This window comes from Larimichthys crocea, chromosome XIX (genome assembly GCF_000972845.2).
Source record: "Larimichthys crocea isolate SSNF chromosome XIX, L_crocea_2.0, whole genome shotgun sequence".
Taxonomy (NCBI): domain Eukaryota; kingdom Metazoa; phylum Chordata; class Actinopteri; family Sciaenidae; genus Larimichthys; species Larimichthys crocea.
Window position 1 is genome coordinate 9,521,310 of NC_040029.1, and position 17,958 is coordinate 9,539,267.

General features: G+C 47.8%; 1 protein-coding gene across 2 annotated transcripts in view; it reads right to left on the reverse strand.

Annotated features, from left to right (window-relative positions):
* Nucleotides 1-252: 252 nt before the first annotated feature.
* The window catches only part of LOC104928340 (striated muscle enriched protein kinase), a 39,948-nt gene continuing 22,242 nt past the window's right edge, over nucleotides 253-17,958 (reverse strand). For both annotated transcript variants that reach the window (XM_019273246.2, XM_019273247.2), the window contains 35 exons: nucleotides 17,545-17,727; nucleotides 15,503-15,669; nucleotides 15,292-15,380; nucleotides 15,039-15,214; nucleotides 14,774-14,960; nucleotides 14,616-14,689; nucleotides 14,363-14,521; nucleotides 14,091-14,280; nucleotides 13,632-13,861; nucleotides 13,424-13,543; nucleotides 13,243-13,347; nucleotides 12,968-13,174; nucleotides 12,762-12,885; nucleotides 12,252-12,424; nucleotides 11,955-12,067; nucleotides 11,714-11,882; nucleotides 11,368-11,467; nucleotides 10,128-10,328; nucleotides 9,715-9,772; nucleotides 9,555-9,632; nucleotides 9,303-9,475; nucleotides 9,167-9,193; nucleotides 8,927-9,079; nucleotides 8,793-8,835; nucleotides 8,641-8,706; nucleotides 5,826-8,466; nucleotides 5,587-5,754; nucleotides 4,442-4,564; nucleotides 3,540-3,704; nucleotides 2,759-3,425; nucleotides 2,440-2,679; nucleotides 2,138-2,361; nucleotides 1,973-2,048; nucleotides 1,735-1,884; nucleotides 253-1,655 (listed from right to left, as the gene is read on the reverse strand). In XM_019273246.2, coding sequence (XP_019128791.2) covers nucleotides 1,418-1,655; nucleotides 1,735-1,884; nucleotides 1,973-2,048; nucleotides 2,138-2,361; nucleotides 2,440-2,679; nucleotides 2,759-3,425; nucleotides 3,540-3,704; nucleotides 4,442-4,564; nucleotides 5,587-5,754; nucleotides 5,826-8,466; nucleotides 8,641-8,706; nucleotides 8,793-8,835; nucleotides 8,927-9,079; nucleotides 9,167-9,193; nucleotides 9,303-9,475; nucleotides 9,555-9,632; nucleotides 9,715-9,772; nucleotides 10,128-10,328; nucleotides 11,368-11,467; nucleotides 11,714-11,882; nucleotides 11,955-12,067; nucleotides 12,252-12,424; nucleotides 12,762-12,885; nucleotides 12,968-13,174; nucleotides 13,243-13,347; nucleotides 13,424-13,543; nucleotides 13,632-13,861; nucleotides 14,091-14,280; nucleotides 14,363-14,521; nucleotides 14,616-14,689; nucleotides 14,774-14,960; nucleotides 15,039-15,214; nucleotides 15,292-15,380; nucleotides 15,503-15,669; nucleotides 17,545-17,727 — 8,057 coding nt within the window. In that variant the 3' untranslated portion in view covers nucleotides 253-1,417. The remainder of the gene's footprint in view (nucleotides 1,656-1,734; nucleotides 1,885-1,972; nucleotides 2,049-2,137; nucleotides 2,362-2,439; nucleotides 2,680-2,758; nucleotides 3,426-3,539; nucleotides 3,705-4,441; nucleotides 4,565-5,586; nucleotides 5,755-5,825; nucleotides 8,467-8,640; nucleotides 8,707-8,792; nucleotides 8,836-8,926; nucleotides 9,080-9,166; nucleotides 9,194-9,302; nucleotides 9,476-9,554; nucleotides 9,633-9,714; nucleotides 9,773-10,127; nucleotides 10,329-11,367; nucleotides 11,468-11,713; nucleotides 11,883-11,954; nucleotides 12,068-12,251; nucleotides 12,425-12,761; nucleotides 12,886-12,967; nucleotides 13,175-13,242; nucleotides 13,348-13,423; nucleotides 13,544-13,631; nucleotides 13,862-14,090; nucleotides 14,281-14,362; nucleotides 14,522-14,615; nucleotides 14,690-14,773; nucleotides 14,961-15,038; nucleotides 15,215-15,291; nucleotides 15,381-15,502; nucleotides 15,670-17,544; nucleotides 17,728-17,958) is intronic.

Genomic DNA, 17,958 nt, shown 5'->3' on the forward strand with positions numbered 1-17,958 from the left:
CTGTGCACGACGAGTCAAACTGTTCAAGACTGCACTCGAAACTCTGTCAGAGTTTGAATTAAAAGCTTCGGCTGTTGGTTGTGTTAATAAGTTTCCACACTTCTTCAGGCTCCATCCACTCATGGTTTCCTGAGAATCCTCAGCAAAACAAATGAGGTTTTACACAACCCGAGGCGCTGTGTACACGTAAACACCTCCCAAAAATGTACTCAAGATTTAAAGGAAAACAGAGAGAGAAAAACAACTCACATGTCCCAATTGTATCAATGGTTTATTACATACTATCTCATAAAAACATGTTCAACTTTGTCCACATATAAACACCGCAAATTGGTACATTTACAAATCTTCAACCGTCCAAATTCATACAAAAGGAACACTGTGATAGATCAATACACAAGACGCTCTATTATTACAAGGACTGCATGTGCTGTGTTGTTCGTACGTGACAATCTGTTGTTGTAAAATCCAAATGTTGCAGTCAAATTTCGTGACCAATGGAGACACATTTACAAGGTATTTTTGGATATTAATCCGATTTAGGCACTGACTGGGTGATCACGATCTGGAGCAACCTGACCGCGACCGATGGGTAATACTGAGAAACCACAGCAATCTACCAGCGTGTATCTACATTTATGGACTGCTTTTCATCATTGTGTGTACAGTTAGAGTTCAGTTAACCACAGAACAAGAAAGTTGTACCAAAAAAGTTTCTAGCTCGTTCTAAAATAGTTCATTTTTACTGTGTGACACCAATCACAAATACACTCTGTATTTTTATGTTTTGTTTTTGTTTTTTTTAAAGGTGAATCAAAAATGCTTGCGCGCGCACACACATGCAAATAAATTAACATGAAAAAAGTAAACGATTTCAAGATGAAAACAAAAAATATTTTTGGTTTTGGAGTTTTAAAATGTGTAAAGTAAATGCAAAAAGAAAAAAATTAATTAGCAGCTTAAATCATGATGCATTCACATGACTACTACTAAATTTCCTGAAACGCTAAATGCTGAATGATACACATGTTTCAGGCTGATCGTGCAGAGTGGAGACCGAAAAAACCCAAATGTGCGATTTCAAGACTGAGAAATTGTGCAAACAATCAAAAAGAAAACAAAGAACATCCTGTGTCCTCTCAGCGGATCAACAGTTCACAAGAAGTTTTGAACTTCTGAATTCAAACGCATCACGGCGTCTCCTTCGCGGAGTCCCGTCAGTGCTCCCGAAATACCACGTGGACTCTTTTCTTTGGTCTGCCCGCCCGATGCGTCTTAACTGGCTCACAAGGCATGCTGACATTCTCCGTGCAGCAGTTAAGATGCAAAAAGTTGTTCCTTTGCGTCACCATGGGCAGATCCAACTCGACAAACTCATGTTGTCGTCGCTGCTTTTTTCCGCCCCCAAGCTGTCGTCTCACTTCGGGCTGGGAACGTGCGGTGCGGTCCCGGATGCCGGCGACTGAGGCGAGCTCTGGTACGTGCGCAGCATCACCTTGTGCTTGGTGGCGGCCTCTGTGCGACGGCACTGTTGTTCCACCAGGAACTCTTTGAGCCGGCCGGAGGTGAAGGTGAGCGTCTGTCTCCTCAGCTTCATAAGGTAGGAGTCCTGCAGCCAGGCCTGTGTGAAGCAGTCTCGTGTGGTCGGACGGGCCCTGAAATAATATAATAATGCAGAATTAAACATTTTATTCTTTATAAAAGGAGGTGTGAACATCAAATTTGTGTCCTCACCATGGGTAACTGCTCAACATCTTCTTGAGAAAGGCAGAGGCACTTTGGGACACGTTTGGGTACAGTTTGGTCGGGTCAAACTTCGCCATCAGGATTTTGGATTCGACTTTTGAAGGGTCTTTATCTTCGAAGGGCAGTCGACCACCAAGCCTGGTTGGGAACACGGAAGAACCAAAAGGTTCAGGAGCAAAAATACAGCATTTAAAATCAATGGTTATTGAAGTGATGTTTCACTTACATGATGTGGGTTACGACTCCAACAGTCCAAATATCCGCTGGAGGACCGACCACCTCACCTTTTATCATCTCAGGAGCTTGGACCACAAAGACAAATAAACAACATCTGCACATCAAAGACATCAAATCAAATCAGATCTTGGTTGTTTGATGTTCTTGTCCTCACCCATGTACTCCAGCGTTCCTGCGGCAGCGTCCTGGTGTTTGAGGCTGAGTGGGTTGAAGCTCTGAGCGCTTCCAAAGTCAACGATCTTTACAGCGTTGAGGTTGGTCACCATGATGTTGTCTGACTTGAGGTCCAGGTGGAGGACGCGCCGATTGTGGAGGTACTCGACCCCTTGGAGGATCTGGACCAGGTAACCCACCACGTCGTCCTCGGAGTAACGGAACCTTTAAGTGGAGAACATGTTGAAAAATTTGACCACTTGAAGGGACTTTATCTGAGAGACCCATCATTAACCGTCCTACCTGTCTATGAGGGTGTACAGCAGCTCTTTGCCAGTGCAGTACTCTGCCACGAGCACCAGGTAGCGCGGCGTGACGTAGGCTTCATGCAGTGACATGACCTTTTCGTTGTGGAGGGATTTCAGGATCTCGTACTCCTTCAGGACTTCCTGCTTGTTCTCCTGGCTGTAGGGAATGATCTTCGCCATGTAGATTTTGCCTGTTGCGTTCTCACGGCACTCTCGGACAACTCCGAAACGACCCCTGGCAAAGAAGATATGACAGTATTATGACAGAAAAACTTCTGCCTGAAGTCCCTAAACGCTCTGACACTCTGTCTCACCTGGCTTTCTCGTCGAGGAAGGTGTAGGGTTTCTGTGGGACCCCCTGTCGTAGAACAGTGGATGGCGTAGAGCGTCCTGATGGGGTGCCTCTGGTGGGGGTACTGGTCCCTTCACCGATGGGGCTCAGGCTAGAGGCCTGCAGCACTTGTGGGCAAAAGGAGATGGGAGTTGGGGCCACGCGAGCCGTGACGGTAGTGGTGGGGACATATGTGGGCACTGAAGCCACTGCTGGTTTGGTTGGTGTTGATGGTGGCGTTACAAGAGTGGGTGGTGGGGATATTGGTTGGGTCTGAGTCATGGGAGACACCACGTTTATTGGACTTTGTGGTTTGGGGAGGACAAAGGGTGGAGGTGGTTTGACTGTAGGTGAAGAGGAAAGAGTGGAGCTGAGTTTTGGAGCATCCTCGGCTGTTGTGCCTGTGGGTGATGATGGGAGGTTTGTCGTCGGGCTGGAGGGCAGAGAGGACGGAGGGGTGGGGATAGATGGTGACGTAGGTGGAAGAGGTAACGCAGCAGAAGGCGAAGCTGGAGAGGTGGAGGTGGTTATACTGGGTGCTTTGTTCTGGACTGGTCTAAGTGGAGGCACGTTCATCGGGGAGGTGACAGCTGGTTCAGGTGGAGCTGGGACTGTTTTTACAACGGCCACAGAAGGTGAAGCTCCTCCACCTGGGAAATACAACCACAGATCATAATTTTTTAAAATATCAAGGGTGGACTTCATTTTTACGGTATAACCGACAGCACACAACCACAACAACTCTGTGACAGTGTTTGGAATACCTGTTGAGTCCAGGCTGACCGCAGCAGAGCAGTTGCTGTACGGTCCCTGTCCTGCCTTGTTGACGCAGGTGACGCGAAACCTGAACATGCCGTCTGTTGATAGATCTGTGACGTTGTAGTAACAGTCGACAACTCCCGTGGCTACAATCAGCCACTTTGAGTCACCTGCAGGACATAGAGAAAAGAAATGAGTGTGTCCTACATGGATTGAGTTATAAATTAAGCTCTATATGCTTTTATATATTTTTAGATTAATAGTTAATGAATAAACCCTGATTTGTCCCTTTAAAGACAAAATAACTTGTTGTAGTTCACACATTGAACATTAGATGGCAGTGTTGTCAAACTGACAATCTCTTGTGCACATGGATTGAAAATAATTCAAAGTATAAAATATTGTATGTATGCAAACAAGTTAAGGCTCCAAAACATAGTGTCTCATTTCTTATGCAGGCAACAGACCTGAAATAAAATGTTAATCAGGCAGCGAGGCATTATTCCTGTGTACCGACATCAATACTGCCTGGCAAAGATTACATCTAAACGAGACGACGGGGCAATACATGCCAGAATGAAATCCATCAGACCAAAAAGAAGTCCAATAAATATTCACAATCCCTGAGTCTTATGTGTGACTTTATTTTCATCCACCATATTATGAGATAATGATGAGTCATTGCACATAATGGCAAAAAAGCAGCTTTGGTAGCGTCACTATTCCCTCGTGGATTGACTCATTTTCTCTAAGTGGTGTTGGAAGCGTTCTCCACATACCGTGCAAAGTTAGTCAAACACTGAGGTACGTTTAAGTTCCCTCATGTGGCCGTTTCATCATACTGGCGAAGGGAATGTAGATTTAAAACAAGAAAACAAGACAGAGGATGGTTCTTTGGATGATTTACCTTCTGTCTTTCTTTCCAGGGTGTAGCTACATGGAGGCTTGGTGTCTGCAGGCTTCCAGAGCACCAGGGCGGTGTTGTTGTAAGTCTGGGGCACTTCAGGGGTGCCTGGTCGTTTTGGGACACCTGAAGGACGGGTGATGTGAAAAAGAACAAATTAGGTGGGTGAGCACAGTCATGGAGGGACACATAAAGGAGAATAACAGCGTCTGGTGAGGACAAATGTGACCTTAAGGGTGTGTGTGTGCATGGCTTTACAAGTGTGGTTACAGCTGTCGTCTACAGGCCTCCATAAAAGGTATATTTCAAGTCTAATCTGTACATTTATTGTATTTTTGTCCTTGCATCAGCCGTGTAACTTCATGTCATTGGCAGTGGTTTGTCTCATGTTTAAAGCTCAGTTTTCTCCTTGGGAAGACTCAAGAATTGGGATGCAATTCCCTCAGTATGTTCATTTTCTTGAATCCATGGTACAAAAACGACCCAAAGTTTTGTCGTTTCACCAAACCAAACCTGACACAAACACCGTCATTCCTTGATTTCAAAATGTATTTCCCATTCGGCCCTGTGCTCCGGCATGAACAGCAGAGCCAATGCTTCAGGCGAGATAAACTGTCTGAAGTAGTTTTTGCACCGCTGATAGATTAGCACGCAGAGACAAATAGCATCTGGGGCTGAGATTAGTAACACTACATGTCCAAAGCCATAACAAATAAAGTTCAAATGCAATCGATTGTGCCCGACGTCTGAAAAAATAAATCTTCTGAAGCCTCATTATTATTACTGTTGCATCTGTTACACTGTTGTTCTCATTCCACCTTTGTATTTGTGCGAAGGTAGGACTGGAGTCTTGAATGTGAGCAGATGATTTAAAAATCGCAGGAAGCATCATTTGTTCTCGTTACATGACAAATATGAGAAAAAGTTAAAAATCCATTAAGTTAATCTAGTGTGAATTTAATCTTTTGACATCAATATTCATTTCAGCTGTAATAATATTCACACTATCCCATTATGATGGTAATTACTGTACAAAAGGCAAAGCAGCTGTTGGATCTCTGGTAAGACAACTGGCTCCATGATGTACTTTGACATTAATGAGTACGATTTCCCGATTTCCTCTTTGAATAACTAAAGAAGCTACTTACAAGCTATGGACAGTGTGCAGGAGGTGGTGATGGTAGCTATAAGGTTTGTAGCTACACATTCGTAAACTCCAGCATCCCTCTGGCTCGACTTCATGATCGTAAGAAGTTGCCGGCCGTCCGGGTGGGAGATCAGGTTGATCCTGTCGTCCACCTCCAGCGGCTTCCGATCTGGAAAACACAAAATGTTTCAGCGACTGAACAGCAGCAGACAAAGCACTTTGGGGATCTGATGAAGATACCTTTCATCCATGTAATTTCTGGATGTGGACTTCCAGCTGGAAGGCAGCTCAGAGTGATGGATTCCCCCTCCAGTAAGACGTGGTCTTTCAGTTTGATGTGGAACACGGGGGCGAAGTCCGACGCCGAGCGGATAAACTGTTGGCTTTTTGACAAACCCTCCTCTTTGGAGGTGGATGAAGGCAGATCAGACTGGGACGGGGTTTTGTCTTTCTTGCTTCTCGTCAATCCCCACCTGTCCCACCGCGATCTCCTGTCGCTCTCCGGGGCTTTTTCGGAATGGATACTAGACGCGGATTCGATTGATTCCTTGGATGCACCAGCGCCGGTCTGTTTCGCTAGTTGGTTCTCAGGGATGCCCATTCCTTTGAGTCCACGCCCTTCAGACTGGGAATGACGATGGCGGGTAAACAGGGGTGTCCTCTTTTCTTCTGCATCCGCTTTTCTTTCCTCAGACTGACTGCGGTTCTTTGTGGATATTCCTGACACTTTGTTCTCAAACTTCTGTCGCATTGCCAAGATGGGAGAATCAGTGACTTTATTTAAATCCTTCTGCGCCAGCTCTTTCTGACTTCCCTCAGCATCTTTATCCTTCCTTTCCTCTGACTGGGTCCTTATCTTGGCAGAAATTCCTGCCACTTTGGACTCAAACTTGCGCCTCATAGCAGAAACCGATGACTCCTCAGCTTTTCTTTGTTCTTTCTCTTCCAGCTGCCTCGGCATCCCTGCACTGCTCAGCTCCTTTGTATCCAGGGACTTACTGCGGCCAATAGCCCATGAAACCCTCTTGCTTACAGCAGTTTCCTGAACACTCTGTTGCTTTTCCTCCTTTGGTTTATCGCCCTTCTTATCAACGGATGTTGACCTCTTGGACCGCAAGGAAAACCTCCCAATTAGACCAAGCCCTGGTTCCTTATCATCTTCTCTTAGATCTTGAACAGATTTGGACTTCTCTTGCAGTCCTTTGGATACCATTTCAAGAGGAGCCCCCCTTGCCCCCGGCCTGTAAACCTCCTCACCCCCTTCGACACCTTTCCGACTTAGCACAGGTGACTTCTCCTCTGATTTGTTTCTGGTCAGTTTTCGGAGGCCACGAGTCAAAGACGACTCCCGCTTCTTAAACCTGGCTTCAAAGACCTCCTCCGAGTCGATATCTTTGATGTCTGTTCTGAGCACAGGTTGGCTGCGGACCTTAGGAAGATCGGGGTTTGATGATGTGGTAACAGAGCCGGGAGATCGGTTAGCAGTTGCTACTTTGGCAAATACTGCTGCGTGTTCGGGTAATGTGGGGGTATCTGTGGACTTTGTTTCATTTGGTTTGGCTGTAGATGCAACAGCTTGAGTGCCGCTTGCATACGCAGATGATGGTTTACTATTTTGTAGTGTTTGCTCATCTTTCCTCTCTTCTTCTTCATTGTCTTCCTCGATTACAATTATAGGAGTGATTACAGAGGGTGATCTAGACTCTCCTTTATCTGCCTTTTCTAACTGGGTTTTGGTCCTCTTCTCTGTTATCACATCCATGTTCTTCTCATTCATGCTTTCCTCACGTTCTTTCACATTGCTCTGTTTTTTCTGTTGGTCCAATCCTCCTGGTGTTGGGAATATAAAGGAAGTCCTTGTTGTAGGTGAGGCAGACTCCAGTGCTGTTTGTTCTGTAAGTGCAGACATTGACGTTGCCTCCTGGAGCTTCCTCCCGTCTACGCTGCCGTTGCCCACCGATGGGATCTCTAAAGGGGCTCCGAACCTGCGATGTAAAGGCATGGGCTCAGAATCCCCCTGAGTGAAGGAGGCGCTTTTACGAAAAACTTTGGTCTGTGGCACGTCCTCCCCAGAGCTCTCAGACGAAGAAGCTGCTCTGATGAGCGTTGATGGCCCCGCTCTGGATCTCCTCAAGTTGCGATCAAGAGACCCGGTCCGCCTCTCATCTTCCATGCCGAGTGTTTCAAATAAGGGCCCTCGAAGGCCGCTCATCTTTTTGTCCACGTTTCCTCCCCTGAGCAACCGCTGTCTCATCAGCTCCAGTTTTAGGGCATAATCCTCCTGGCTTAACTTTGCCGCTCCCGGGCTCGGACAGCGATTGGGTAGCTCCATGGAAACGGCCTTTTTCAGGCTCTTGGTACTTGTTTCCAAATCGTTGTTGGAGTTTCCCTCTTCTGGGTCAATGTGGAGAAGCAGTGCTGAATCAGCAGAGCTGCCTCTCCTCATGGTAGCCCGCCTGGCTTTTGTCTGCGAGTCGTCCGACTCCACACTTGATCCTTTTTTAAGTGGGGCTCGTTTTGTCTTTTCCATCGTCTCCTCATTCTGGGTTTCTTCTTCATTTTTCACACTTGTGTTAGCCAGTATCTCCATGTCGTTCTTTTTCCTCGTCCCATCAGCAGCAACACTCGGCCACGCGGTGACATCTTCGTCCCCCGGGATCTCGTTAAGAGAGACCCTGGAGCCGGAGAAGACCATGGACAGTGGCATGGGAATAAAGGGGAGCTCGTCCACATCTGCATCCGAGTCGGAGGAAGAGGATGGTGGCGGGGAGCTTTCTTTTAAATGCCGTGCCACAGCGATGGAGACGTGGCTGGATGAATCACTCAAAAGCTCTGGGATCGATCGCATTACCATCTTGGATTTGTAGCTGATGAGGGAGCGCTGAAAAGGCCGATAGAGGACAACGTGAGAAAGTTTATTCCTATATTTAGATGGCCTACTTTTTGAAAGTCTTCAGTCTGAGTCAATAGTACACTTTTCAGGCTGAAACAGGTTTGCAATACACTCATCAACATGAAGAATCTAGTTAATCTAAGTCAGCGTGTTGCCACTTACCTGCCATCGCCTTCTTGATAAAACCTGCTTCAGCATAGCTGTGCTGATGATCTTGTTTGTTGGTGACTGCAGGACAAAAAGAAGATAGTCACTGTTAAACTTAATTGGGGATTAAACACAAATCTTATGCCACACTGAAAACGATAACTCACCTTGAACCAAGGGTGACGAAGGCACTCGATGGCACTCGGCCTCCTGGGGCAGGGAATAACAGCATATGTTTGGTGAAAAGACAGAGATATTTATGCATATTTATGGTAAAAAATAAAGCAGTCAAGATGCTTACAGTCTATCCACCACCAAGAGTTTGATGACAAATCCCTTCGCTTCTTTGCAGAGGTCAGAAAACATGCTTTCCTCAAACGCCACGTTGTAGTTTCGGATGTTTAAGGCGGTGGCTCTGTCGTTCTCAGCAGCGAAAGGAGACACACCCGTCAGGCTGAAATAAGAAAATAAACATCATTAATCAAGGCGAAGACGTCAGTGCTTGTTCTGTTATACCCTGTGACAAATCTATGTAACATACCAGAGGTAAGTGATGACACCAACGGGCCTGTGGAGAGAGCAGGACACATGAATGACAAGTGGATATTTTACTGAGTTGCAGTTAACAAGGCTGCAGTGTGTGTTCACTTCCCCACGCTGGAGAGCAGGTGGCTCACCATATGTCTGTTGCTGTGGAGACTGGAGTTTGATTAACAACCTCTGGCGCGACATACTCCGGCGTGCCGTATTTGCAGTAGTACTCCTCGGAAGTCTCCAGTTTTATGGCGTTGCCGAAGTCGCAAATGCGGATCAGGTCACTGCCGGGGCTCGCCATTAAAATATTTTCAGGCTATAGAGAAAACAACAACGTGAGGTACGTGTAGAAGACAAACAGCAGTGTTGATCACATAAACATGATGCGCAGTCACCTTAATGTCAAGGTGGGCGATGCTTTTTTGGTGTAGATAACGAAGACCTTCCAAAAGCTGCTGAACACTCCAGCGGATCTGTCGAGAAACACGAGGGACTGGACTTAAAAATCATGTTACATAATGTTAGCGCAGTGCAGTGAGCAGAAGCAGAACAAACCTCCAGCTCCTTGACTGTTGTTTTTTTGGCCATTCTTTCCAGAAACTCCTCGTGACATCTTCATACAACAGTTGAGGAAAAAAAAAAAACACAAAAGGGAGCTGTGACTCGACTGCACAGTCCAAGAGGTAGGTGCATGAGAGATGAATTATAAATGAGCAAAAACTCCCACACATCCTATCTCTTGCTAATTTCACTTGGCGGCGATGAGTCAGAGAGAAAAGGCTGTGCTGCACTTCATTCATGCCTCCGGGGGACTGCAGAAGACATTAGGATTAATGCTTTGGATCTTTAGTGTCCTCGAGATGCTTTTAAGTGCACTTTTGTTCAGCAGTGAAACGCATAAAATTTGAAAAACAGGACTGCAGGAAAAGGTAGCACCGGTATTATTATAAGTTACACTTAAAGGATACAGCTCTGTGATGAGCACCACCACGTTCTTCTTCTCGAAGGCGTCGTGGAAATACAGGATCCTCTCGTTGTCCAGCTCGGACAGCAGGTCCATCTCTCGGAGGGCCGAGGCTTTCCTCTTTCCTCGCGCGGAGATGAACTTGGCGGCGAACTCGGCCTTTCCTTTTTTCTGTGTCACCCTCTTCACATACGAGAAGGCGCCCCTGCATCGGACAGTGGCAACATTTTAGCTGCTGTTCACTTCATACGAGACGAAACGGATTATTTTCAATCTTTATTTTACAGTATCATGTCTACAGTGACCCAACATTCAACGACTTAGGAAGTGGCAGCAAAGCAAATCTTCAGATGTGGCTGGTTAGATTAGATACAGGTGTTTTTAAATGACAGATTAGTGAGGGGTGTTTTATCTATTCAGCATTAGGTCATGTACTGCTGATGTTGTAGCTCCACTCATTTACTAACATCTACTTACAGATACTTCACAATATTCCCATGATCTAAAGTTTGTGCGTTGATTTCCCAAACTGCAGGATGAAGTTACAGAGCACAGATATAAAATATATATATATATATAGATGTCGTAAGAGTGTGGAAGTTCATCAAAGCAAGAGACAGACGGTTTCACAGTTTGGCATGACGATGCATTATTGTGGTGGTTTTTCCACCAAGATCTATAATCGTTGCTTCTCTGTTCGACATAACATCAGCTGCAATGTGAACTCAGGAGCTCTCAGAGCTGTTAAACTTGAACATCGCCGCAGCTGGAGGTTCAAAGCTGGCGAGCGATCCTCTGAGCTTCTTCAAAGAGCAGTTTGACTCCGATATTCAACTTTGAAACGGGACAGGTTTGCATCGGTCGGCTGTTTAACTTGAAGAGAACGCTGACTTATATCTGGCGAAGGAAGAAGGAACAACGCGACCGTTGAATTAAAATGAAAAAACAGGATTATGAAATCGAATTCAATCAGAAGTTAGGGTTCACATATTTAAGAGGCAGCAGGAGAGTGGACAGACACAGACATGATCATTGTTTCATCAGCTTTCAGTCTCCACAGTCAAATTTCGTTCTCAGTCCAAAGCGAATCATCTGTCGGCTATTCACTCCACTCAGCTGGTGACTCATCTCTCCTGTCTGTCTGCTGTTGTTAAGCAGGTGTGACTCCCCGCCTTCCCACAGCCTGACCCCTCGGCGCTCCGACAGCTATTAACGCCAATGTGCCAGTCGGCGTGCGCACTCACCTCCCTATCTCTTTGTGGTTATCGTAGTAATCTGTCAAACGCCTCATCTTCCTCAGGATGGTCCCCTCGTCCTCCATCGGCTCGGCTGCTTCTTTCCGCTCTGCGGGGGAGTAACGGCATTTTTATATGTGTGTGTGTGTGTGTTTGGATGATGGATGTGTGCCAGCAGAGTGACAGATGGTGGCATATTATAGACTCAAGACACCTTGTGGTCCCGCCCATATGGTGTGGATTTAGCTTCTAGTGGTGTGTGCTGCTTCAGCAAATGGGTTTAATCTGAACTAAACGCTACAGATCAACACAGATCTTTAATTTCACTCAGTGTTGTTGTTGTTGCACTGCAGACCTGTGTGGACCGTGAGCTCGGCCTTGCAGGAGTTGGGCCCGGCCAGGTTCTTGGCGGTGCAGGTGTACACGCCCGAGTGTTCGGGCTGGGCGTTGAGGACGACGAGGGAATATTCTGGGTCGTCGTACACAAACGTGAAGTGGCTGCTCTCGGAGAGCAGTACGTCGTCCTGCAACAGACCAGTCGACCGTTAATGTTAGTTTCTGATTCCACGACCTTTACAAAGTCATCGATTTCATACCTTATACCACAGAATGTCCGGGTCTGGTTTCCCTTCGACCACGACAGCCAGCCGGGACGTCTCCCCGATGTGCACGTCCACATCCTCCATGATGGTTTCAAACTTCGGAGGCACTGCAACAGAAGAATCGATTAAAAATAGGCACAAAAAGACGTGAAAGCTCCTTTAAAACGTGCAGCAGAAGTCATTTCTCCTGAACCTTCACTTAAATTACAAAGAACTCCCCCTCGCTGGCGTTTCCCGCTGCCAGGAGCGGAGTAGTAAGTTATATTTATCATGCGCCTGAACTAAACCGACCTGCCATGGTCAGCTGAAGCGTGCAGAGGTCGCTGCCAAACTGGTTGCTGGCTGTGACCACCAACTGGCCGACGTCTGTGCCTCGGACTCGCAGGAGCTTCAGGGTGTGTTGATCGTCGTCTGGCATGCTCATCTCGTACGTCCCCGGTCTGCTGGCCAGCACCACCCCCCTCCTGAGGAAAGGTGGAGGCGATACATCACAGTTAAGAGCTACAGACCAGAACACAGTGATCAAGGGTTTTGATGCTGTGTAGCAGATTCTTTGGTGCCAAAACATGAATTATTAAATTAAATCAAAGTACGATGAGCCACTGCACAGCGGTGTCTCTCAGTCCTGGTCCTCTGGATCTATTTCTATCTTTTCTGTCCCAGTTTGTCTGTCTCTGATGAGAAGAAAGCAGAGCTCCGGCTCCTGAGAGACTTCTTCTAAAAGTGTTTCTTTGTTTGTAATGAGCAAGAAAACACACACCTTTACACCCTGAATGTGTCACCAGAGATAGAGGAACGAACCTTTTCCAGGTGACGGCTGCATGCACGTGGTTCAGCGTGATGGTGATGCTCGCAGGTTGGTTCTCCACCATGTAAACGACGTCAGGTTTTTCCAGGATGATGGGTGCTTTCCTCAGATATGGTCCTGAATGTGTGAAACATCACCTTAGGACACTTTTGTTTTTGGGAGCAGCTCTGTCTAAAAAAACCTTCTTCTGCTTTGTTACCTCTGTCCAGCAGCTGGACCAGGTCAGTGGACGGTGACGGCTTGCTCGACGTCTTCCCGGTGGACGCCAGGACTCTGAAAGCGTAGCGGACTCCCTTGGACAGGGAGGTGACGGTGTAGTTGGTCTCTCTCAGGTTAGACGCCACGACGGACCACTGGATGGAGCCCAGAGGCTGCTGCTGGACCACGTAGAGCAAGCAGCTGCAATCTGCGGACACGTGAGGCGTTTAGATTCGTAACAAAACACAGAAAATGACGATGAGATATGAAACCTACCAAACGAAGAGTCCAGCCTCTTCGGTCTCTTCCAGCTGAGGCTGATAGTTTTCCCTGTGATTGCCTCGATCACTGGAGGGCCGTCAGGAGGGTCGGGAACGATGTCTGTTATGGAATGAATGAACACATAAATATCTCACATCGGAGGTGTTATCTCAAAGAATGAAGCCTCCATCTGTACCTGTGACGTATAGGTGTGCGTAACAGGCTGCCTTGCCCACTTTGTTGGAGATGACCGCCTTGTAGACGCCCCCGTGAGCGTGACAAGCGCTCCGGATGAGCAGATTGTGGACATCCCTGTCTGAAGAACACACACGCACGTTTCTTATTCACCATCTACCCTCCGGAAAAATGATCTTGGCTCTGTTTGTCATGTTTTCTTTGCTTACGCTGGGTCATTTTGCGCTCCTCGCTGCTCTCGATGCGCTTCCCGTTGTGATACCAGCCGATGGTCGGGTAGGGCAGGCCCGTCACTTTGCATTTCAGCACCACCTCTTTGCCTTCGATCACCTCCACGTCCGCCAGAGGTTTGACAAAGTCGGGCATGGTCCTCCTCTCCACTTCGCGCTCCAGCATTTCAGGCTCCTCTGGGATGGATGGCATCTTTTCTAACTTGGCCCTGGAGGAGGAAGGAGAAGTGATATTTTAGAAGGCCGAGCGCGTACGCTCGAGAGTTTGACAGCTTTATTTGAGTTTTGTCGTGCGCTGTACTCCCTCCTGAAGCATTTTTCTTTGCCCTTGAAAACAAAAAAGGCTCCTCTGGCTTTTATCCTGACAGTTTTATTCTCAAAGCCTTCGCGGTGACAGCGGCTCATAGAGACGTTCTCCACATGAATGACTCCTCTTACATGTGAGAGGAGATGGCAGCTCGAGGTTCTTGCATGTAGAGCTCGGCGGTGCATTCAGACTTTCCGTGGACGTTCTGAGCGACCGCCGTGTAGAAGCCCTCCGTGTCGCTGCTGACATGGGCGATGACGAGTGAGTGACGGCCGCCCTCCTGGAGGATGCGAACATTATCGCTCTCCTCCACTCTCGTCTCTGAAAGAACATCAGCGTGACAAGTCATCAGACGAGGCGGAGTTCGTTAGATAGAAAACAACATGCGAGGCGCGACGCTTACCGAAATGCATCCACGTGATTCGAGGAGCGGGCGAGCCGCTCACTTTACAGTCAAACCGGGCGGTGCGACCTTCGATGACCTCCAGGATGTCCAGCTTACGGGTGAACAGAGGCTCCCTGGTTGGGGAGACCCTCAGGTTTGCGCTTGAGGTCAGCTCCTCTGCAAATGCAACGACCAACCAGAAGTCAAACACAGCTAGAACCTCCTCTGCAGAACTCATAGGAGCAGGTATGAACATGTGTTTGCAGCTCACCTTTAGCCGTGCTCAGCTTGCAGGTGTACGTTCCACTATCGTCCTCGTGTACGGAGTTCAGCAGCAGACGGCACCTGGAACATAAAGCAAATGAATCCACGTGACAAAGTGACGGATGATCTTGTCAAATTCGTGTTTACCGTTTGAGTTGAACTCACCTCCTGCCATCAAAGTGCATTTTGCAGTTGAGGAGCGCCGGCTGGATCAGTTTCCCGTTAGACAGCCAGTCCACGTCCACGTCTGGAGGTCCTGTGACGTGACACTCGAACATGGCCGACTCTCCAGCTCTCACCGCCACGTCTGTCACCTCCCTGATGATGTTCAGCGACGTGTGAGCCGCAGATGCTGTAAAAGAACATAAAATATGTGTTATAGATATATATCTGTGACAACAGGATTAACCTGGACTCCTCGCTGTCTCACCTCTGACGTCCACCCTGCACTCAGCTTGCTTGGATCCGATCTCGTTGATGATCTTGCAGATGTAGAGCCCGCCGTCGCTCCTCTGGGCTGAGCTGATACTCAGTTCTCTCGCGTCGTCGTCGGTCTCGCGCACGGCGAAGCGCCCCGCTGTCTTCACCGTGACTCTGTCCTTCAACCTGGGTCGATATAAAGTGGCTGTCACAGTCGTTTATACTCAGCTGTGTGACAGGGAAACAGTGAAGATGTTACTTACCAGTAGACCATCGGCTTGGGCTGCCCGCTGACCTTCGCTGAGATGACGACATCTTGACCTTCAGTCACCGTCTGGTCACACGGAGCCACCTTCAAAGAATCAAAGAATCAGTTAAGTCTTCATCACATCATGACGGTGCTCAGAAATACTCCATCTATCAGCCTCCTCCACCTTTTCAGGTGGATGCTCACACCTAAAGTCCTAAATCTACCTGAAACGACGGAGGCTCCTTGAAGTGGACACTTTTACTCGGAGCAGGTGAGTCCCCGACCTCCATCGCCTCCTCCTCCTGGGGGCTCAGGTACTCCTCGTCTGACTGAGTCGGACTACTGACTTCCAAGATCCCAGCCAGTTTCCCACACTGCCTGTGGGTAGGCTCTGTAGGAGAATGGAGAGCGACACCGGACATAAGTTATAGATTCACTTGAAGTCGGGTTCGGGCAGAAGTCAGCTCTGATTTGCACGCTTCTTAATTCACCTAATTAAGTGCAAATCTCTCTGAAATATGGTTAACACGGCAGCGGGGCGGGAACAATCTGTCAGGGCTCTGATGTTTACAGTCTTTGCTTGCTTTTCTGCAGATTACTATGTTTGCCAAGATGAGCAGTTGGCAACATAGAGCGCTGAGTTAGACATGAGTGGGCCACGTGCACCCACATGTACACAGAGAGCGCACAGAGACCTCTCCGAAGTGACCGTAACTGAACAGATAATGAATTAATCCCTTAATCCCTGACCCAATCGTTCGCTTATTCCCTGGGTGTTGCAGAGCAGACGCTGTGTCTGGACTCCTGGCAGCTTCCACTAAAGTCTGAATTAATTCACCGCTGGATAGAGAAATATAAAAACACTGTCACCCTACAGTAGCTCTCTTTAGTCTCCTCTATCCTTCCCTTTCCGCCTTGTCGCTTTCCTTTCGTCCTCGGCGTCTCACTCTCTGTGTAAAAACCTAAAAACTCAGACGTGTGACAGAGGCAGCGAAACTCGGCGACGACTGGAAATGAATAAAAATGTGTCAGTGGAACAGAATGGAGACATCCTTTGAGGAGGAAACAACAGCCGAGTGCAGAAGTGCTGCTGTTATACTAACTCTGCAGACTTGTCCACATGTGCAGAAGCTGAAAAAACACAAGTGCATGGGCTTGTAGCAATAAAACAAGATTTAGAGACGATTTATGCTGAAGTATTGTGTCCGAGTGGGTCGATATTGTGATGAATTGTCATCAGAAAGCAAAGACAATAAAATAACCTACCTAGCGTCACATCTCTGAGCGGCGTCTGTGCACCAGGGGGACAACTCTCTCTCTCTCTCTCTCTCTCGGGGAGTATTTACATAAAACCTGCCAACTCTTACACAACTGCTGCACCGTCGACCAGCTAACCTCATCCTCTGCTTCCCGTCACTGTCACGTCCAGATTCTCTGACATTCCTCACACAGTGTGGAGTGAAGTTAAATATTGTGTAGGCTCCTGCACAGAGGAGGAATCAAACTTTTGATGCAGGAGCTGGAAGAACACAGTTCATCCTCCCTCACCAAACTGAGCTGTGACATCCTCTGCAGCCTATAAATCATCCTCTTGCTCTGTTTTGGCGTGCCCGGCTCAAAGAATCCACTCTGTTCCCAGCTAACGTGACTCACATAATCTCCCACCACATTTATGACAACTCCAAACTCACAATGCCCCAATCCGTGGAGATGAAAAACCTCTGTGATTGCGGCACTGGGGGACATAAAGCAGACTGCAATTACCCGAGCGAACAAGAGGGCGGCTAAAAATACTCCTGCAACTTAGACTCCACTGGCCTAATATGGCAACGCAGGGCCCCCGTGTTTGCTGCGGAGACAGCACCAGAGTGTACGCTCGCATTTGTTGACAACACCAGAGTGCAGGTTGCATTCACACACACACACTCTGTGCAGTATAAACACACACATCCCACTGCAGAGCTTTTCCAACAGGAATATTTATTTTGTTTACTCCTGCCCCGACTCGAGGGACCTTTGTGTGACGGGGAAGGCCCGCGTTTTGAATCCCCATAACCGGCGGGGGAGCTCAGCGCCTTTAAGAATTAATGGGTTGCCACGGTAACCACCGGTCGGGATGCTCGAGCTCCAGCGGGCCTTTGTAGTCATTAAGACAGAATGTCAGGCGGAGGAGGGCTGGCAGTGGATTAAAGTTTGTGTGTGTGTGTGAGTCAACGGCATCGCTTTCACGTCCCTCCTCCTCCTCCCATCTCTGGCCTCGCCTCACCTGATTGGAGGAACAGCGTGGCGCTGCAGGACTCTCTGCCCGCCGGGTTGACAGCCGTGACGCGGTATGACCCCGCGTCGCTCGGCCTCATCTGCTTTATCACCAGACTGTGCTTCTCCGCCTCAGCTTTGACCACGTGGAACGCGTCGCTCTGGATCTCCACGCCGCTCTTCCTCCATGTCACTGAGGAGGAGGAACACATCGAACAGATGACAAACCTCCCACAGAGGAACAGATATAGCAGCATCCACCTGACGAAGATGTGTAATGAACAAAGCTCATCGCAGATTATCACCAACGCCTAGAGTCTTTACAAGATTTGATTAGCCCACATAGAAACTGCAAGAAGCCACCACATTAAAGTCAACAAAATCAAACATAAAACATGTGATTATCTTAAAATTATGTTGCTTT